Genomic DNA, 23,401 nt, shown 5'->3' on the forward strand with positions numbered 1-23,401 from the left:
TATTTATGTATCATCAACCAAACTGGTTTTATGTAATTGAAAACACTGATAAAACAATGAAAACTTTTAAATGGTGTCAAAGGCCACCCTGCATTTATTTGATTTCTAGTCAAAAAGGCCTTTTTAGAAAACAAAACTACATTAAACAAAAACTACACTGATGCCTCAGCATTTAAATATAATATCAAATTTTTCAGCATTCATCTCCACTCCGCTTTCAGTTTTCAAAGGAATCCACTGGGATATTTTTCCACACCTCCAAAGTTCAGTCTTAGAAGTTGGTTGCACTTGATGCATGCGTGGAGCCTGATTTTCCCTTCTCTCTCAATGATTAAAGATGTTTAGCTGACTGTGACAGTTTTGGTGGTCTACCAGGTCTTGCACAGTTGTTTGAGTGCCATTTTCTCCATACCTTTTAAAAATACTCTGAACTCCAGTTTTGGAAACTCTCCACAGGAATATCTTCTGAAAAATGAAAAGCTTTAGACAAGCTTAAGCTTGTTTTGACTGGAATTTCAATAAATGGATGGTCTCTTGACTTTTGCACAGTGCTGTATGTGTTTAGGAGTGGTAAAAATGTCTGTAGATTTATGTGTCTACCTGTGTGTGTGTATGTGTGCATGTAAATGCAGCTATTCTGGTGAGGACACTGGGGACTGGCGCCTGTGTATGTGCGTGTCCCTGAGGCCACCTAAGCACAGTGCCCTCATTAGGAAAGACATGACAAATATGCACAAACAACAACAACAACGCCACACCGAGGCCCGCGTGACGGCTCAAGCCATCACTGGTGGTGAGCTTTTTCACCGGGAGGTAAGGGACAGCGGGGACCCTCTCTGCCCCGTCACTACGCAACACAGCACGTAATCGTGGTCTCAAGGCGGACTCAGGTCAGGTTTACGTCCTGTGTGGCTAGTCTTTTGAAAAGATAAGACATCAGAGGATGTCTAATGACAGGGGAGAACCCCAACGCTCAGGGAACTGAAAGAGAACAGGGAAAGGCAAATACAAAACATTTCAATAACTGAGCATGTTTTCTTAGTGATTCTGCAATAACTTAAGGGAATAGTTCATTATGAGCTTATATGGGGTAATATAATAAAAGTCTCAAGTACTATTCAGATGGGAGTAGTTGTACAAGGTGAGGTTGTTCAGCTGCTCATAGACATGTCTCATCTTTTCAAAAGACTAGCCACACAGGACATAAACCTGACTTGTTTCTGCCTTGAGACCATGGTTACGTGCTGTGTTGCCTAGTGACGGAGCAGGGATGGTCCCCGCTGTCCCTTCTCTCCCAGTGTTACCATGAAGAGAAAAATGCACCAGCAAGACCTCAGGGCTCACCAGAGATGTAAATGACCGGTAAGCCTCAAGACAAGGTGGACTAAGACACAGTTTGATAAAAAAGTACAGAAGAAACCTGGCGAGTTCTGGGACAATGTCTCATAGACATCTGAGATGAAAATTAACATGTACAAGAGTTATGAAAAGGGAAAAAAACAAAAGCCATACCACCTCACTACCAAACCTGGATCATGTGTCTTTGTGTGACAGCAGTGGAATGAATTCTAAAAGATTTAGATCCATCTTAACTTCTCACATGCAACCAAACACCTCAAGATTAACTGGATGGTGTTTTAACTTGCAGCGGGTCAATGATCCAAAAAACACTGATAGGGCAACTGTAGTGTTGTGTAGTGTTTTCATAACTGAATAAGTCAATAATCCATACTTTGCCCCACTCCACTTGCTGAAGACAAGACTGTCAACATGTCAAAAAAACAGTGAAACATCCAGGAACTCAAAAGTGATTCTTTTCAAGAGTATCACCATGGTAGATATCCAGCACCTACAGGACACATACTTGACGAATAAATGTAAACATGACAAATACCAATAGGACTTTAATCTCATAGCTCCACTTCAAATCCAACATGCTCCGCTACAGAGCCAAAACAGTGCAAAAGTAACTGCTGTTGCTGTCCAACTACCTACTAGCATGAACCCTCCACCAGAACTCTTCCCTACTTAAAACAGCTTACTCTTCCCACATATGATTCATTTCTCAAGTTAAAGACAGCACTACATTGTCTAGTGCAAACCTTAATTACACCTGTAAAGCAACAAAACAATATCATAAATGTAACAGAATAGTGTCCAAATGTAAATATGAACTCCATCAGCATAGTGAGCTTCTGTGCAAAGTCCAGTACTAAAACTGCCACTGTATTATAATGCTACTGTAATATTGAAAAACCATATCACCATAATAGTACAGTTAAATGAGGTCAAAATTTAATGTTCAGCTTAATTATGGCCTATGCATTCACTATGATGTGTAGGGCAGTCAGTGAAATAAAATGAATTGAAAAGATGGTGGAAATCACTTCATATGAAGATGGCTTTAAAGTTTGACAAAGCACTCACATGGCTGATCACTTATTCTTAACAACTAGACAAAAAGATTGCTGGCTAAAAATAGCTAACAGACTAAACAGCTTCTCCATTAATATTCAGAGTTAAGCTTTGAATTGAAGTATTTACTGAATGATTCACTGTAAAACTGCAACAGTAATAATAAAGAATATGTTACTTAAATGTCTTACATGCTCACAGTAGATCTGACATTAGTAGTGTCCAGTGTGGGAAAAAAAATGTATTTTGCTTTAAAGTTATAATCTGATATATTCATTATTATATGGCAAAAAATAAATAGTTCATGAATTGACTGCAATATACAATGATGGTTGAATGAAAGTCCTTGTCCACTTCCAGCAGTCTACGGTTGCTTGGAAGAAATATCATACTTTAAACAAACCACATTTTTGGTGGAAGCACTGTTTATTTTAATTAAATTATTTACTGAAAATGTGTGCATTGTATTATATTTTATGTTGTCGCCATTTCATAAAAGCAATAAGCCACTCTACCTCCCCTAAGGACATCCTTTACCCATGATAAAATCACTGTAATGTACAGCTTCTTTACATTTACAGTTAGGCTGCACCACCCTGCATGTTCATAGCCTAGCTGGGGAGAGCCAAAGCACTGCAGAGTTTAATATATGTAATGTATCATTATTTTTTTTGCTGACAACAACAATAAAAATAGTAATGAAACAACAGCAGTAGGCGTACCTCCAGATGACTCTCTGAGGTAGTCGGCTCAAGGCTCCAGCCAGCTTGTGTGCAATATCTTCGGAGAGATACTTCACTCCTGCACCGAATGACACCACCACAAACCCATGCTCATCTGTGTCCTTCACCCAGGCCTCAAATTCCTACACACAAAGTCAATAATCAGTAAAATGTATTCAGCCTTCACAGTACTAAAAGCACAAACAGAATATTTTTTTTCTAATGGTATTTAGGAAACAGTAGAAAACAGCACTTCTAAAATGTATAAGTCTGGTTTTAAAATCTCATTGGCTAAGTCATGTTCACAGGCATACATACAAACATGTATATACAGCACTGTGCAAATGTATTATTTCTGAGGATATTAGATATAAAACGATTCACATGCATAAGGAAAGGGAAAAGCAAAGCAAAACTTAAAAAAAGGATTATAATCTATAGAGAAAACAACAGTGCAAGACCTGGCAGACCACCTTAACTGCCCCCATCAGATAAACAGTACTTAAAGCTTTTATCTTTGAGAGAGAGGAGAAAATGAAGCTCCACTCTTAATTCAGATCTGAAAAAATCTACAGGTGTTTCTGTCCATCCTTCCACTGTAAGAAAACAACTCAACACTATGAGTCTGAAAGGATGTGTAGCTGGCAAGAAGCCCTTACTGAGAAAAGGAAATAGACAAAAACAAAGAACATCTGCAAACCAAAAAAAAGCTGCTGGTTTTCTCAGAACGATGGACTGACCGCCCCAGAGCCCAGACCTCAACATTACTGTGTTTGATTACTTGGATTGTTAGAAGCAGAGAATGCAACCAACTTCTAAGACTGAACTTTGGAGGTGTGGAAAAATATCCCTGCAGATTCCTTTGAAAATTCAGGAGACTCAATTTCAATTCAATTCAAAGAATGGAAGCTGTAATAAAGGCAAGGACTGGACACATTAAATGCTAAAAATGTGATATTATACTTAAGTTATTGATGCTTCCACATTTGCTTGTTTATGAGGCTGAAAATTAAAGACAATCGTACTTAATGGCCATTTTAAGTCGAATAAACAAATGGTGGTCTCTGACTTTTACACGTGTTCACACATGACGACACAAATCAACTAAATTCTGTGTTAATGTGACCATTTAAACCATCATAAGAAGAAAACTACAAACATGGCTGAGCAGTAACATCAATGGAAATGTCCAAATTAACACACTCAGCCATCCTGATCTTTAAAGTGGAATTCTACTTATTTTAAAACTTTTTAAAGCCGATAATACATTTCTGTATAATTAAATGGTTGAGATGTACTCAAAGTCATAATGAACTACACTGTTGGGCAAAATGATTGTTTATGTGATCGTACCATTTTGTCATGGTTTTATAAGATCAATAAATCATGAATGGACATGTGTTACAGTGATTTTACGCCAATTAAGGGGTCTTAAATACTGTGGTAATCATACTAAAATCATTGTAACACAGTTTCTCATGGCTAATTGCTAAATTTACTCATTTATTGGACAAAATCACATTTCAGCATTTTTTTTTTAAAGAAAAAAGCAGTGAAAATGACTGGTTTGATATGTATTATTACTGCAAATTCAACATTAATACAATATGAGACAAATATTATTGTCCAAAGAATTAAAAATTTTAAGGCAGCTATGTTATAAGTTTTAAGTTTTTAAGCTAAAACTATCATTTTTTTTTTTTTACGGTGAGTTCACTAATGCACTTCTGCAATGCTCAGTGGTAGCTGGACGTAAAAAGCCCTGCACTGTACACGCTGCTCTTTGAGTCTGCTTCCACTTCAGGCTGTGACCTCTCTCCTCGCTCTTGCGACCTCGTTTACCCTCTATGTCATGCCAGTGCTTGAGCTCCTCCTCACGTCCCACACAAAGACAAAGGAACAATGGAGAGTGGAACTGGCTTTTTGATCCAGAACAGTTGAGACTCAGGGAAGCTCTGGAGTTTCAGATCTCATATGCCAGTATGACCATTAACTAACTGCAATATACAGAACTGTTTCCTGTAAAGTATGGCCATCATAAACACATCCCCATCACCCTTCTAAATTTGATTCTAGCATCATGACATGGCAATGCTGTTATTTAGTTCCCCATGTCCCCATGACCAAATTTTTTAACAGTGTGTGGAAACAGCAGCTTTTGTTCCACATACTTCAGAAACAAATGGATCAACTAGGTACAGCCGTAGGTGCAGAAGTTTGTTCTGTTGATTTTTTTAAGTATAAACTTAGCACATCCAGGCCAAAAATGGCAGTTTTCTGCACATTTTAAAGCAGTTACTTTTTATTTGCTGAGCATTTATACAAAATGTCCCCTAACTTTTGCTCAGGCCATATTATTATTATTTTTTTTTTCTAATATGTGATCGAACAAACTTTAATTGTGCATTAAAATGTGCAGAAGTGTGTTCTCTGTGGAGGATGCATATATTTTTTTTCTCCCAGTCAATCGATAAAACATGTACACTGACTAAGGGCACCCAAACATTTGCACACGACTGTATGCTAGCTCATTTCAAGGCTACAGTCTGCTTGGCTTTTCTCAGTAGGTCTACTGCGGGTACTAACAATGTTTTATGCTGGCCCCAGCTGACCCTTATCCCCTAGATCGCTCAGTGATAGCATTACTTTTTTACAAAGCTAGAACTGCCGAGTCATAATTTTGATACTTATCTGTTCTTTAGGACATTATTATGCTGGATAAATGCGTGGGATTCTTTGCCTGGCATTGTTAAAAATGACTGAGGGTTTGTGTTAGCATAACAGCATTCATAAATGACTGACTGAGGCCCACTAGCATTAGCAATGCAACACCAAATAAGTTAGCATTGTCTAAGTGTGACTGAGGTCTTGTCTAATGCTTTAGTGTTTATACGCTGCTGTTTTGCGCTAGAAAGTTAGCCTTTCTAGCACATTAGCATGGGTTTTGAGCACGTTAGTGCTAGCGTGTTAGCTTGCCCTGAGAATCAGTAGGGGTTTTGTGTTAGCGCTACTTCCTAGCTGTATGAGGGAGTCCAGCTGCATCAGAATGGTCTGCACTGGCCTGGCACGGACAATCCACCCCTCACACTGGTCTCACTGTCCTCCACATACATTCTACAATGGGCACATTTACTCACACACCCCGTGTCTACACACACACACCCATCACATAATGGCCTCCATGGCACACAATGAGCTCCTTTGGGCGATTGGTATTCCAAAACTGCAGGCCTAGGCTAAGAACCCCCACTCCCATTCTACGCACTGCTCCATGCAATCACTCACATTGATAAGGACAGTCTTTGTAATCCCATAGAGCCCATCTGAGTAAGAACTGAAGGATTTAGTATGGAATACGACAGACTGACTGACTATGAGTCGGATCACGTTTGAAATAATTATGGAAGTGATGTTATTATTAAATGTTGCTAAAGTATTATGTTCAAGCTTTGAATTACTGTCCGTTAACACATAAGCACTACATACTGTAATGTGAAATTCTAGCTAAATCTGTGTGCAGTTTAATGTAAGTTTAATAGTCATTTGTTAACTGGATGTGGGTTGACTATTTGACATTTTGGAGGTGGGCCTATATCAGATGAGGTCTGACATATTTCGTATGCCTCTCCAATCAGGGAACCGCTTCTGCGTCAGTTGACCCCCATACTGACGCACAACATTACTCACTGACGTCTATGAACAGCATCAAAATGTTGAGAGTGGAGTCTCACCACACAGCCACACAGAAAAAGCAAATGATATGTGAAGAAAAACAGTGGTTTGGCTTGTGAAAGAAGATTTACTGACCCTGACCAAAGTCAACATATTTGTTTTTGGTTTGTGTTGTGCTATATAATGTTTATATTCATTCATTCATTCATTATTAAATGCTTCAAATTTATAGATTCAATAAGAAATACTGACATCAGTTCTTTTTATATTTCCTCATACATAATATCAATTCCAGTGGCACTGATACTTCAGGTTTATTAGCCCATACTTAAATATAATTCATGAATCGTTAATAGATTGACAGACTGAGCTAACACAGTCAATAAGCTGTTGTTAATAATGATGTTAAGAACTTACCTAGAAAGTTTAGCACTATACTACAACCTTTACGTCAAATCTTTTAAAAAAATCTGCCATATGTATCACCTCAGAACAGCAGGGAAAACATTCTTGCTGTAATACTAACATGTTGTCCTTCAGCAGCCTCTATGACCTTAACTGTGTTAGCAACATGCTAGGACTTTGTGTTAGCACTCTATGCCAGGACTTTGATTGTGTTAACACCCTATGCTAGAACCTTAATTGTGTCACCCTAGGCTAAGTACCTCTGTCAACCCACTCAAACCTCATTCAGGTCTTCAGGTTGCTCAGACTTAGGTCAGACTCAGGTTTATGGAATAGCATGATGTACTGTGAGCTAGAAAAATGAACAACATTTCAATGTGTAGCTGAATTCTGAGGTCAGCCTTTTTACATAATAGTTGTTGTGCCAAATTCCAACTTCCCCACAGACACCACTTTCATGTAGCATGCATACATGCTATGCAGGCATAGATGCTTGATTATTCTTGTGATTTTTGTTGTCTCTATTTATAAATATACATATATCTTCAGTTAAAAAATGTATAGTTAAACACTAATAATTGACTAATTAATGTCCATACGTGCATGCACATGAGTGGGACAACATTTTGCTACATGGTGAAGTTTTGTTTATTTTTATAGTTCACAGTAAGTCATAATGTGCACTAAAGTGCATCAACAAGTCTGTGTGACCTTAATGGAGTTTTGGAGGCAGTTGAGAGTTGTCTAAAGCATGTGTTTATGGAAAAGATTTGGGAGACTATTGACTTCTAGTGTTTGTTAGCAACGTTAGCCTTGTTTTCACAGTTTAAAACTAAAGGACACCAAACATCTCTTGGGTTAGCGACTATGTCTGGGGTATCGTGTGTAAATTTGACTTTTTTTTCCTTTAATTTTGTTAGCATCCTATGTCAGGATTACCTGTGGCAGAGGGCTCGGGGGTTTGGTGAGGATACCCCCTACGTAGACGACATGTGGCAGTGTGGGCCGGGGGAATTCGAGTGCCATGTCCGTGCAGAGCATCCAGAGGCGGCTGCCCTGCACCAGCTCATGCATGGACACGTACGGCCGCACATCATACTTCCTCATGATGCGGTCGTATTTGGGCAGAACGAGGAACTGCACACCAAAGCGAGACACCAGGTAGACGGCCGTGTTGGCCAACCGCTGCACCAGCGACATGCGGTCCGTGAGCAGAGAGTTGAACTCTGGCACGTAGGAGAGTGGAGCCGGTGCGCCCACCTCGGCTGGGTACCAGAGGCCAGTGCTGAAGACGGCGTACTGCACTCCCAGGATGTGGGCGATGACGAAGCCACACATTTCGTTAGGGTCGACGAGCAGCAAGTCGAAGTGCTCACGCTTCAGCTGTGCCATGACTTCAGCGCTACCCACAACACTGTCACAGTTCTGCGAGTAGTGATCCAGGATGTCAAAGAGCTCCAGTGGCGTCAGCCGCCCAGAGAAGATGTTGTGCACCTTGGACTGGAGGAAGTCGTCAGCTGACGAGCTGTTGAAGATGCCTGGATACCGCTGTAGCCTGTAGTGGGAGGACGGAGGCACCTCGCGACCTTCTGACACCAGGAACACCGTGTCGTGGCCCTCAGCATGCAGGGCAGATGCAAGGGTCTTGAAGATGTACAGATGGCTTTCGAACATGATGGGAGGGACCACTATGATCTTAGCAGACCTCAGTGGACTTGGTGCAAACAGCCACAGCAGCGTGGCCAGTAGGGTAGGGGCAGACTTCATGGCTGGGAGGTGGAATAAAAAATATAGAGAAATGGCTTAAAATAAAATAATTGCAAAGCAGTTACACAAACACTCAATATACACACAGTCATCACAAATAAACAGTAATGTTTAAAATGTGTATTAAAATGTGCAAAAAGTGTGTTTTCTGTAGAGGATGTGTAAATTATTGTCACAAAACCAACAAAACGTCATTTGACCAGGAGTGTCTTAACTTTTGCATATGAGAGCTTACATCAGTTGAATTCTGTTTTAATATGGCAATGTTTAAAATAATGCTGTTCATGGAACAAACTTTGATCCTGTTGCTTGGCAACCACCGGATTTTGATTAAACTGCATAAATAATAATGTATTAAGCTGTATTTTTCATAAAACAGACATGTTTTATACTTTAAATTTTCAAAAGACTGCAGAGGGTACTACAGTTGGACAAATTATAACAGTGATTTGTATGACACAGGGTTATGATATGCATGGCTTCCATGTATGACAACATCTGAACTCATGCACCATGCAAAGGCAAAGCTCAAAGATGAAAACTGTTCATTGTGAGAATTCACATTTCAACTGACTATTCATCCCCAATGTAGTACACAGATTTACTAAACCTACAACCTTCAAAGTAAAATTTGCATTACATGGTGACATCAATCAATTCCATATCTGAATCTAAAATAGCCATACTATCAGTGAGTTCTATTACAAGCTGACCAATGTTCAGCACCAGCTTGACTGAAGATAAAAATGTTTGTAGCCCAAAGAGGCTGTAATGGTTCTCTATTTTTATATTTGACCTACAATTTTTTTTTATTATTATAATATTTTGATTCAATAAGGGAGGGTGGGGCACGACGTAATATAACTTGGTATAGCTTAGCTTAATACTTTTTAAAGTATTTGAGCAGGATTTTTATATACAAGCAACATACACAGCTCTGCTACAAATGAAAAAGTTACCAGCACCCACTGTTTATGAACAATTCAAAAGTGGCAGGACTTACAACTAACCCAACAGGTGGGGTAGACAGACGGGCAAGTTGTGACAGTCATTTAAAAAAATGGCAAAATGGGGCAAAACACAATTAATTTGTTGTTTGAACATGACACGCTTTCCAACCTAAATACATATGTCAAAATAAATATGAAGATAAAAAGAGGCTGTGTTGTTATTACGCTGATATTTGCTCTTCCACTTTGCAGAATGTCAAACTTTCAGCATAGATCATAAAAACATGGGCATTTGCTGCTAGAAACTCAGAGGTAAAAAACAATTATGAACAATTTATATATATTCATATATTAGCACCTTTTTAGTAAATCTGCACCTTAAACATTGCTGTCCACTACTAGCAGATACAAAGAGTCACTTATTAATTATCAGCATCAGTCTAGAATTCCCCTGCTGGTACATTTGTAGTTATAACAAATGCATAACCTTCACGTCTTCAGGGACTGACAACTTGACAACTGAAATTGAACACATGAGTGAAAACAGACAATAGCTGAAGAGACACAAGTTCGACTATGACTCAGAGACAGATTCCTCTGATAAAGTGTGTGCATAAAGTTCAATACGTGTTTCAGGAACACACACACATGCACATTTATGCTACCTTCTCTAACCTTTGGCACACACAAGTACTTTTCTTAGAACTAGTAGTGGACGAACAGCCAAAAATCTATATCACAGTAGATTTACAATCTCTGACAGTTATGGTGTATATCATGGTATATATTTATTTTTCAAATAAAACTATCTTAGTTCTAACAACCAGATTAAATCTGAAATATTTTTATTGTGCAAAACAGTAGAAAGAAAACTGAAAAAATACATTGACAAACATATGTCAGTATCGCTTCCTAACAGTAATCCCGGGTGCTCTTTAGACAGTGACTAATACATTTCACATCTGAGTTTCTACAAGAATGATGTTGGCTTCTCATTTTCCAGCTTTTTGTTCAATTGTCTGTTCTACCTTAAATGGGGCAGCGGTTACGTACTGGCACTCGTACAGGCCTAAATGTAACTGCTGCATACTTTTAGGTGGACAGAAACCTTAATAAAAAACTTCATCTTCACTGAATTTCTCACATCATGTGCCTCCTACGCACATCTCATACTTTCTGCTGTCATTCAGTCATGCATGCTATCAGGACCAAGTAATCCACAGCTTGTTGCATGGACAAGGCCTGGACAAAAGGAAAGCATGGTAATCTGTCTGGTGTCCATGTTAGGCTATGGCTAACCCAAAAGGGCCGGCCGGCCATTCCTTTATGTCCGTTGCCTCGAAAACAAAGTTCCCTCATATTATATATTACATGAAATGGTTGCTATTGCAATGCCTGAGGCCAAAGACACTGTTTTATAATAGTTCTGCAATAAGGTTTTGGCTTAAAACATATTTTTTAAATACATTTACGGTGTTGTATGGCAAAGTAGTACCCCCAGAAAACATTTTCTTCCAGATTTAGGCCTACTTTTATTTTACCATTATAAACATTACATATAAATCTCATACATACAAAAAAAAAGACACTTGCAGGTTTGCTTGCTGTTCTGGGTAGTAAATTAACTGACTATATTTGTGTTGTAGACCGCCATTGCTAAGATATCTGAGTCTGTATGTAACTCTATTCATCATCAATCCACTATGAATTACTTTGTTTACGTCACACTGACTGACTAAAGTAGAATGTTTGAAAAATTGGTGAAACTCCAATTTAAAGAAAAAGATACCTTACACATCTTTTAAATCACATGAAAAGAAGCAAATATACACATATATAGTCAAACTGACTGCATTAATGTAATCTTTACATGTTTTTAGTAAGCTTTCATACAGTTTTCAGAAAAGTTTGATTTGATACATCAAATTACTTCACCATAAATAAGTAAGAAATACAATTTTTCATGTAAGAATGCATATTAATCATTAGAATGGCTAAAACTAATACCAGTACATTTAAGTTTATTTATCTGCACAAATGACAGTGCTTTTTATAAAAACAGCTTTTCAGATGCAGATTTCTATTTCTGTGAACAGTATAACAAAAATTTGCGAAATAATGTGAGCATATTACATTCCATTAGAGGCTGAGGTTTCACTTTGTGTTGATTATGTATATTAGTCATGCTTAAAGCCAGGAGCTTAATCTAAAGTGTGTGTAAGTATAAACAGGATTGCTCTAACTTTTCATAAACTTCCTTTAGTGCTTCCTTCTGAGGGAGAAACCTTGTCTTAGCATTATGACGAGTTGTTATCACTTCTGAACAGTCTCGTACCGAGCAACATTCTAAATAAAGTCCCTGAGCTCCTGCACTGTCAGCTCCACCGCACTCTTTAGTCTCATACCTTAATTAGAGAGCACACACGGCTGTTGCCTCTGGGTGTCTAGGGAACGACAAACAAGTGTTCATGCGTGCGTGCTGTACGTAGAAGTAGTTAATGGCAAGACACTGAAAAACAGAAGGAAGGGAGACATTTCTCCTCACCCAAACCGACAGTAGTTTGCAGCATTACCGTTTACCGTTTTGCATCTTATTCACAATTCATTTGCAATTCATGGTATTACGGTTAAACATTTTGCAATCTGCTTCGGCCTAAAGCGGCCACTGTGGCATGATACCAATTAAAGATAATCCCATTCCCACTCATAACAGTCACTGGATTCCTTCTTTATCCCTTTTTGCGATAATAAACCCCTCTAGATTTCAACACTCAACAATCGCAGTGATAGAAGCTCAACAATCAAAAGACAACAGCATTGCAAATGAGTCAATGCTTCTCAAAGCTGAATCTTGAAAAACTAACACGGCAGCAGCATCTTAAATATGACTGTAATCTATTTCCGAGAACCCTGAAAACAGACAGCATTATAAATATATCTGTATTCCTTTTAGACAACTCACTTTTTCCTAATTTCTAAAAAGTCCTGCCTCTCTTGGTTAGTGTTGCCATGTCCGTCAGACTTTTATTTTACCTGATTGCATTCATAAAGCTTGTGCTAACAGGCTAAAAAGTTGACAAAATCTTAAAGCACACAGATGTTTAAATATTCATAAATAAACTTTTCACTTGGGTTCATGTTTGAGAACGGACATTATAAATGCAGACCAATAAAAATGAAAAAACTCATTCTGGAATTCATGTTAACAGTAATCAAACCAGAAAAAATAGCCTCTGGATTTTAAAGCAGCCGGTTTTTTATGTGTAATATGCTCAAAGAAGGTCTGAGCTAAGAAGTCTGCCCCTTCAGATGAGCTAACGCTAAAGCTAACACTAGAGCTATTTGTTGTGATGCTAGTTGCTGAGGAGGACTCATCGTTTTTTACATGAGGTCCATCATAAAGCAACAACAATAATGATGAAATGTGTATAAGTACATTAATACATATCTTTACACAAAATGTTTTTAATCTCAATTGCGAGTACTGTACAGTCCTGATTAATCTGATATAACTGATAGCAGAGTAAACCAGATTAAGTTTAGTTTTTTATAACACACAGTTTAATCCAAAACACTGTTTAGCTCAGGTAATTAAATAAAAATGGCGCCAACCTCCAGATGATCAGGACAGTGTGTATTTTAATTATATATTTACTGCCACCACCGTTCTCACTGCAGTTTTGTTTGAGGAGCTCTGTTGGACATTTCCCTTTACTTATTGGAGGAAGCGGTGTTTAGAGACAGTTGTGATTGGCTGAGAGATTTGTTAATTGTTGTAAAATCATTTCAGAGAATCTTGAAAATGATTCTGATAACAGCATTTTAAATACATGTATATTCTACTTAAAGAATTGATTTCAGAGAATGTTAAAGACAAATACGGCAACAGCATTTTAAATGCGACCATATTGGCACTGTCAGAACAAAACATTGTTTCTCCAAAACAATAACTGCAGAACCTGGAGAAATTTTCAATGTTAATCACCATAAGATTTTAAAATACATAACTTTGGGCCATATCTATTGGTTAGTTTATCACGAGATTTTGACACAGTGTAAAGAGTAACTGGCATGTTCAAATCACGCATAAATTAGAAAAATGGAGATACAATGTTTTGTTCAAAGAGTGAGATATTCTATTTGTAGAATCACTGTACTTTTAAATACATCTATATGTAGACAATTAATTAATTTCAAAGAATTTAACAATAAAAACATTTTAAAACATAAAAACAAATGTGGAAACTGAATTTTAAATACAACAATATTCTATTTTTACACTTGATTTGAGAGAATCTTGAAAACTAAACTTGCCAAATCAAATACAAACCACATGCCAACTATAAGAAGTTTATTCTCATATTGTGTCATTATACGCACGAGAATGGAAAATATCATGATATAAATTTGAATTCATATCAGCAGTTATGAGTTGGGTTGTTTTCTCCAAATTCATCCACCACCTGCTGAGGTAAGATTTCCTAATTCTACAGCTTTTAGCTGACAGCTGTCAGGTTTCTCGAGCGCTTCTCACACAGTTTGGCTCTGGTGGTTTCAGGTGGGCTATCACCATTACAACTTTTCTCTTTCAGACCGGACTTGTTGACTGTCGCCTTGGCAACCCAGCCAGAATCGAGCTCTACCTGGGCGACGTCACAGCTTGGGTTTCGAGCGGAGGACTCGGGTTACGTGGCCGTCGCCCCTAAAGAGAGATGCCGGTGAACGCAAACATTTAAAGCTTTGAAAAGAACAATGAAAATGCTAAGCAACTCGTGGTCCTGCCACATTTAAAGTCACCTTTACTTAGTTCATGTAATGGTAGATCACTACTTATGAGTAACTCTTTAAAGTCACTGGACTGTGCTAAAGCACTACTGAGTTTAATTAAACTTCACATTTTCCTCTTATAATAAATATAAAGAGCGAACAAGCCTGTTACAAAAGAAATGTGTTTAAATGTTAAGCCGTTAGTTGACAGTCATCAGGTCACACGGTGCTAAATATGAACCCATTCAAATATTCTTCACTCATGTAACCGCAAAAGCCACATGGATGCAAACACAGATAGACAGATAGACCAACAGACAGACCGACACACACAACTTATTCATTTTGCAAAAACAACAGATGTGGATGTTTGAATGGCACAGTCACGAACTGTATTACCAAATAGACTGTATGTAACCACATTTTTGCATTCGTACCTCACTTTACTTCTTATGCTGTTAAACTGCTGCGGGTACAGTCCTGTGCAAAAGTCAGAGATGTTTCATTCATGTAATTTTCAGTCAAATCAGCTATAAACTGTCTCTCTCAGATAAACAGCACATAAAAGTTTTCATCTTTGAGAGGAGAAAGTGAAGCTCCATTCTTGATTCAGATGTGAAAAAATGCACAGGTGTTTCTGTCAGTCCTTCCACTATGAGAAGACAACTCAACACTATAAGTTGTTACTGAGAAAAAGAAATAGACAGAAAAAAATCTGCAAATCAAACAAAGAAGCTGCTGGTGTTCTCAGAACAATGGACTGACCACCCCAGAGTCCAGGCCTCAACATCACTGAATGCTTGAGTATAGCTACTCGGGTCATGAGAAGCAGAAAATGCAACCAACTTCTAGAGGTGAAAAATATCCCTGCAGATTTCTTTGAAAATCTGAAAGCAAGTCTCCAGAAAAGAATGAAAGCTGTGGATACACATATTTAGGGTGGACTAAACACTAAAACACTTGATATTATATTCAGTTGTTGAGGCTTCTGTGCAACTGTCTGTTAAATGTATGTTTTTCTTGTACTTAATGGCTGTTTTGAATGGAAATTAAATAAATGAGGAGCTGATCTCTGATTTTTGCATGGTAAATATTTATAAAACTGGAAGACATTTCTGTCAGGTTGCAAATCATCAAACACAAAGATGACTAAAACCTTGTCTCAATTCCAGTTACTCAGTAAATCCCACCTAGCCACTTGACTGTGTGCACTTGACCCCTCTCAAAAAAAGACAGGTTTGTATTTGAACTGATATGGGAGTTGAGTCGACACGTCTCAATGATACCAGCACCTTGAATCAACACTACTGCTAACACAACACGCATTAGCACCTCTCAAATATCGGTAAGTGATGTCGTCCACAAGAGCCATCGTCTTCTGACCATGATGTCATGCTCCTGTGTGCATAGGGAGCATCGTGAAGAGGTCACATAAGTGCATGAATCAGCAGGAGATTTCTGCCATACCAACCAAGCCTACTGCACCCAAGCTAAAGACAACACAGCCAACAAGATGGACGAGGACAGTCTTCCATCTAGCATGGACACTAGTGGGGTGAAAATCCACCAATATGTCATGATGCCTCAAACTATAGGTGGCGATTCACATACATTGAAGTTTGAATGTTTAACTGATTATTATAATGATCAACAAATTATGAGCTTCTCAGCTAAATAACATTTTCAGGCTGTTCTCCAAATTAAAAATACAAAAAAGCTTTGTTTATTGTTTTGCATTGTTCTACCACAGTCAATAGTTTTTTTTCCAAATTTTCTGACACATTTTCTTCCCGATTTGGTCGTGGCCAACTTTACCCACCAGTTTGGTCTCCTACGTCACAGAATGAGTGCGCTTACATGCGCTTAATAATCCAATAACTGCAGAAAATCAGGTTTTGTCAGTAATCCGATCAATGCTTTTACGTGCACTTGAAAGAAATCAGAGTAAAGGTATACATGCACTGAAATCTGACTACTGAGCTAAAATCCATCACTCTTTATCAGATTTCTTAATTGGATTTCTAGACCTTACTCCAATCTAAGAAATTGGAGTATGCTGTTTACAAGACTATTTGAATAATCAAACAGCTGCAGTAATCTGATCATAATCAGATTTCTGCAGCTGTTTGATTATTCAAATAGTCTTGTAAACAGCATACTCCAATTTTTTTAGATTGATACAACATCACTGGACAGCTCAATACGCTTCGAGGAGAATGCTAAGTGACAATTCTGTTTGGTCAGCTAACAGACATCCGCATTAGCCAGCATCAAACTGTGTTTAGGGAGAGGGAGGGCCATCCCTGGTAATGGATCCACTGTGATCTCCTGATGAGTGGGCCAAAACTTAAGATGCTTGCACCTCTCAGAAGCCTGTTCAGTTTCAATTTTAAAAATAGAATTATTACACCCCCAACTGTCATATGACTTTTACAGTATCAAAGGTCCAACATAGCACCACATAAAACACATCCAAGCCATCATATCAGTGGAGAAATATGGCCTTGATTCAAGCAACCCACTCTCAAAGTCCACATAGGCTTGGTTTTCTCCATGGACAGCTTTGTTTAGTGATGTGAAAGTAATATGTCTCTGTGTGCTTTGAGGAAAAAAAAAAATAATGACTAGCTACAGCATCAATAAATCTGAAGCGTTTTAAAACACAATAACTCAGACTTCTCAAACACTGATGATGCTCAGCCTTGAATCAAATTACACCATCAGTAAAACTTGCCATTCTATTAAGAATAGGCTTTTTAGGCTAGAACTAGGCTTAATCTGTGTGTAGATCTGTGTCTTTATTGTTGAAAATACAGTGAAAATGTAGCCTCTTTTGGGAGATTTAATTCTCTTTTCAAGTTAAACAATTGAGAAATTCCACACCCAGGACACCTTTAATACTTCATGACGTGTTTCATTGACTTATTGTACAATGCAAGGCTTTTAAATCAACAGAACGGCACCAACACGATATCCTGAGAACATCAGGACACCACACAAATAATGAAATCATGGTACCAATCATGTAATGTGAAAGAAGTCTTAAGTAATCTCAACCTTGGTTCTTGAATAACAGATAACAGATTGTATACATGGGAGGTTCTTTGTCTGACTAGCATTTTAAAAAATGATCCAAGGCTTAACTGGCTACAACTAACTACTTCTATGCTAAATTAACCAGTAAATGAACATTCAGACATAACAGTGGGCATTCTCTATCTGGCTGATAATGTTACATAGATGAGAATGGGTCCGCAGAAAGCTTGGTAGTTGGGGCAGTGTACGAGTGACCAAAAGCAACTTCAAGCCAGGTCATGTTCTAGGACTAGGGATCTAGGGATATGTTCAAAGTATCCGTACTGACAATTTCATTCTCAATGACGGATGAAAGCGATGCAGGTATAAATACTTAATTGTTTTAAACAATGGGTGCGTTTGTAGGCGCTTGCACCTATTTCCTTGTATGATGCCACCAGAGGTTCGCAAGGCACTTGTTTTACACTGAACACTGCTATTGTGTCTTTAAACAAGTCTCTCACAACCAGAAGTCGCTCCAAAGGACAGCCTTTAAAAGCAGAAAGAAGTTCATGAAAGTGCCATGCAAAGTTTTCCCTGCACTAATACACCTGATTACACTAATGTAAGACTTGATCGTGAATTTATGAGCTGAATCAGACCTGTTGGAGTGGGTAAAATACTAAACTATGTACTGCTGTTGCTTCCTAGGACCTGAGGACCCCTGATCTTGATCAGTGTTTTTTAATTCAGTCCTCCAGACTCATCAGAAAGTTAACATTATTTGCTCTATCCCAGAAATAAGGCATACAAACACTGAATCTTAGGGCTCAACTGATACCAAGACAGACTTTCAAGGAACTACAAATCCCAATAACTGATAACATTGGCTGATAATTTGATATGGTCACAAATAAACAGACTCCAGTAGTTTTACTGATAGTTGTCAACTTTGAATGGTATGTTCTTTGTGTTATAACAAAAAATCATCATGCTAAAGTTATATTTGGGTGCATTTTGCAAGCTATTTTAAGCACCGATGGTGTTCTGTGTTTAAGTTTACTAGTTCAGCCTGAACTGCAAAAGAAAATGTGAGCAATTAGTTATTTCCATTTAGAAGTCTGTGTAAAGACTGGGCATGAAATCATCAAAAACCTCACAAATGATACACTGCTCTCATAAATGAGCAGCGCATTCATTACAACATAAAATTATAAACAGCCATGTTCTATTAGTGTTACTTATATCAGTTGGTCCCTACTAAATATTAGTACAGGTGGACTATCTGTTGGGTTAAGAAATACTGATCTGGATAATCTCAGGATCATTCCTCAAACTCCTACAATGCAGCTATAAATTCATAATGACTTGCACTTTGTTCCAGCATGTGATATAGTTGCTTGCACTTCATTCCAACACTCTGAAAAGACACCTGGTAGATAGCAAGGGTTACATCAGGCCATCACAGCACATTTTCATTTCCATTGCTCTTCAAGCTTAGTGGAGCACATAGCATATTATTAAAAACATTAATACACTATAAACATCATAGCAAAGTCACTTTCATTAAATTCAAATGTAGTTTCCAGTGATCTAGGTGTAGTAACAGCAGCCTTCAATGTCAGGTTTTAATTTACCACCAGCTATCTGCTGTGATCAAATTATAAATTTAAATGAAATACAGTAAAACATATTGATACAATCAGTTCAGTGGTTTAAATACATTATCTTATATTTTAATATATAATACATCTTATATTTTATTTATATAATCTTTTATTTTGAGCAATATGCTAACACAAGGGCAGTTTCTCTTGACCCTAAGGTCATTTGTAAGCAGGGCTGTCAGGATTAATCAACTCAATTACTCATTTTTGTTAAACAACCACTGGTTTAAATTTACTATCTCAATGAATCTGCAATTTGCATGATGGTAATGCATATTTCAAATTAAATTAAATTTACTATTGGTTTCTAGTACAGTGCTGAAGTCTATCTAGTTTAGCTTTTTTAATAAAGTGTTTTGGAATCATTGAAAAGCTATGCATTATTTGTTATTGTTTAGTTTTTACTCAATTGATAGTCAGAATAGCAGTACAACATAATTAGTAATTACTCAATTAACTCATATAATGAACAGTGACAGCCTACCAGTAAGTCTCCCTAACCATCAAGCTGCTTGCTGCCCAGTATGTAACATAATCAAAGATATGATAAGATTTGACTATCGAGTGTGGTGCGACAATGATCTAGGGATTTTACAGTGGCAAAACATGGCTGAAAGCGAAGTCAAGGAGTGGGCGGAAGGTGGCTATAGGGCAGAGAGAGCAAGGCCTATACATTAGGGAGCAGTGCTAGTAAATAGAGAGAGAGCTTATAATGACATTCACTATGCAAAGAAATGCAAAAGTCACTGAGCCACTTTTGAATGTCGGTACCACAGCAAGGAACATGTGACGACAAACAGTACAAGTTACAACTTAAGTTGAAGCCCATATATATATATAAAGCCAAATTGGCTAATCAACTATCTTGTTTCCTCGCTGTTAATACTTAGAAGCTTGTAACTCACGGACACAACTTGAGCTCAAATTAAGAAACATTCCTCACCACTACCTATAAATGCATTATAGCACCAGTCAGAAGTTACTATTGTGTTTCGAAGACGCATCTCAAGAAATGTGCTTTTTGCTTTCTTTTATTTACATAAATTTGCCTCATCCCAACAAATGAAAACCCAGTTTACGTTACGTTTTTTTGCTGTGACCTAAAAATATGATTGTGAACTGTGATCAGCTTAAATAATTGTGACCGGCCTATATGGAGCTTTCAAAGATTTTTAAGGGGACATGATGGCACATCATTATATATAGCATAAATATATAGCCCATATATAAAAATGTGCCATCATGTCCCCGTAAAAATCTTTATGATACTTCTATATAGGCCTGTCACAATTATTTGAGTGTGCAAAAGTCAGAGCCTTCATTATTTAATTTCCAGTCCAAACAGCTATTAAGCAGAGGTTATTCATTAAGTACAAGAGTCCAAGGTAAGACAAGTTTATTATATAGCACCCTTCATGCACTGCGGTCATTCAAAGCGCTTTACAAATGAGAGAATACAAAGACAATTCAAATTCAAATAAAAAAGATGTAGGAGAATAGAAATAGAAATGATTAAAACATGATTAAAACAAAAGATTTAAGGAGAAGACATTAAACAGTAGAATAATAAGGTGTAAGATTATAAGGTGCCATTACAGGATAGAAGTGCAGTGAAGCTATCAGTGTTTTACACTGAGCTTCAGCCCAGATTTAAGAGTGTCTAGTGTTCGGGCTCTTCTAATGCGCTCTGTCAACTAGTTCCATTTAAGGGCACCACAGTAGCTAAAGGCTGCTTCTCCATGTTTAATCTTTACCTTCTTACATCTGTGCCTCTCATTGCTATTCACAAATAGAACCATCTCTGTTTTATCTTTATTCAGTTGCAGAAAGTTTTGTGCCATCCAGTTAGTGATGTGCTCAAAGCACTTACAGAGTGAGTCAAGGGGACCATAATTGTTTGGGGAGAGGACCAAGTAGAGTATCATCTGCATAGCTGTGGTAAAATATCCCACAGGATTGTAGGATTTGGCCAAGAGGAAGCAGGTATAAATTGAATAAGAGTGGCCCAAGAATTGAACCCTGGGGCACAGCACAGGTCACTGGCACTCTCTCAGAAACATTATTTTCTATTTCAACGAAGTAGTTCCTTTCTTGCAGGTATGAACTAAACCATTTCAGCACAGTTCCTGAGAGTCCAACCCAGTTCTCAAGCCTAGATGACAATTTTATGGTCAATGGTATCAAAAGGTAGCACTGAGACTGAGTAGTACTAGAACAGATATTTTTCCAGAGTCTGAATTTGAACAAATGTCATTAATAACCTTAATTAGAGCAGTCTCAGTACTACGATTAGGCCAGATGTCTGACTGAACATTTTCTAGACATGTGTTTAGGACAGAAAGCCAGTGAGTTGCTTGAAGACAATTTTTTTCAATGATTTTTCCAATGAAAGGTAGACTTAAAATAAGTCTGTAATTACTTAATGTCTTTAAGGTGTTTCTAATCTGATTTTTTAAGAGAGCCGTCACAACTGCAGTTTTTAATGTATTAGGAAAAACGACAAGTGACAAGTGGTGTTTACTTTCTGAAGTATGACTATTTAGTGAAACACACTCTTTAAAAAGTTGGTTGATATCGTGTCAAGACTACAGGTGGATGATTTGACCTGACTCACCGCATAAAAAAAAAATCACTATCAATAGCACTAAACTAGGACATTTTAACCACGACCTCTTTACATGGTGATGGAGAGAACACGGGCTCATTGGTGTATACATTTTTACTAATGGCTTGTCTGATGTTATGGATTTTAGTGATTGTCTAGCTTTGCACATTATTGTATTGTAAGCTTTGAAGATTTCTTTGCAGATCTGAAGCTTAGTTTACACCATCTGCATTCAGCCTTCCTACTCTAGGTCAGCCTTCCAGACCTCAACATCACTGAACATGAATGGGAATACTTGGATTGTGAGACGCTGAAAAAGCAACTTCTAAGACTGAACTGTGGAAGCGTGGGAAAATATCCCTGCAGATTTCTCAGAAAAGATAAAAGCAAGTGATATATTTAGTTGTTGAGGCTTTTTGTATTTTTCTGGTAAATAAAGAAGTTGTAATCAATGGTCATAAATGAAGAATGGTCACTGACCTTTGTACGGTACTTTTTGTATAATAATTAAAACGTCTTTGTATATAAGCCTGTGTACACCTATGAAATTGCCCCTGTCTCAATACACACACAGCAGACATTAAGATTGTAGAGTGCAAACAAAACCCACACAAGCTCATGAAGCAACAAACCTCAAACTCGCCAAACAGGATTGGTTCACATCACTCCTCCGCTACACACACACACACGTGCCTTTTAACACAGAAAGACAAACCAGCATGACTAATAAAATTAGAGCAGTTTTCTATAAGGCCCAACCTGATCTTACACATCTTACACACTCACACATACACTCAAATCAACATGGCCTCTCAGTTACCATGACTGAGAATCTATCTTCACCTGGACCTCTGAACAGCCTGATTTAGTATCTAAGTGTGTTAAGCACCCCTACACACATCCACCTTAATTCACTCTTGGTATCACATAGCTAAGACATCACATGAATCCCATTAAAGCTGGTCCATTTCAACAAGCGATAGTCCCGCCCCACTGGTTAACGAAACTGTCCCTCATGTTGAGAGGCTGTTGTATTGCACATTGTAGGTTCCTTATATGTTACAGAAAACATCCCCATCAAACGAATGCACCAATCTTGGTTCACTCAAATACAGATCTGTGGAATTATAGTTTTTCCACCTGAGTTTTGAGACTAATGCAGCTAACAACTAACAGAGGCTCATAGCCCACCAATTAACATGCCAACTGCATTCCTAAACCAGCACACACTTGCCTTAACTTGTGTTGAATTGTCTTAGAAAGACATGGTATGTGGTGATTTGACAAATTAGAACAGACAAAAAGCTCAAATATTTATCAATAACTATGAATACAATAATTCTTATTTCAATGCATTCAATTTATTTTCACCTCCACAAATGCAGTTGATACTGATGATATCCATGATGTGTTAAG

At 37.8% G+C, this 23,401-nt stretch overlaps 1 protein-coding gene across 1 annotated transcript in view; it reads right to left on the reverse strand.

Moving 5' to 3' along the window:
• The window catches only part of ugt8 (UDP glycosyltransferase 8), a 41,410-nt gene that overhangs the window by 15,850 nt on the left and 2,159 nt on the right, over positions 1 to 23,401 (reverse strand). The window contains exons 2-3 of the mRNA XM_036582938.1: positions 8,154 to 8,983; positions 3,138 to 3,280 (exon numbers count right to left, since the gene is read on the reverse strand). Of these exons, the coding sequence (XP_036438831.1) occupies positions 3,138 to 3,280; positions 8,154 to 8,981 (971 nt within the window). The 5' untranslated portion in view covers positions 8,982 to 8,983. The remainder of the gene's footprint in view (positions 1 to 3,137; positions 3,281 to 8,153; positions 8,984 to 23,401) is intronic.

This window comes from Colossoma macropomum, unplaced genomic scaffold (assembly GCF_904425465.1).
Source record: "Colossoma macropomum unplaced genomic scaffold, Colossoma_macropomum, whole genome shotgun sequence".
In the NCBI taxonomy this organism is placed as follows: Eukaryota; Metazoa; Chordata; class Actinopteri; order Characiformes; family Serrasalmidae; genus Colossoma; species Colossoma macropomum.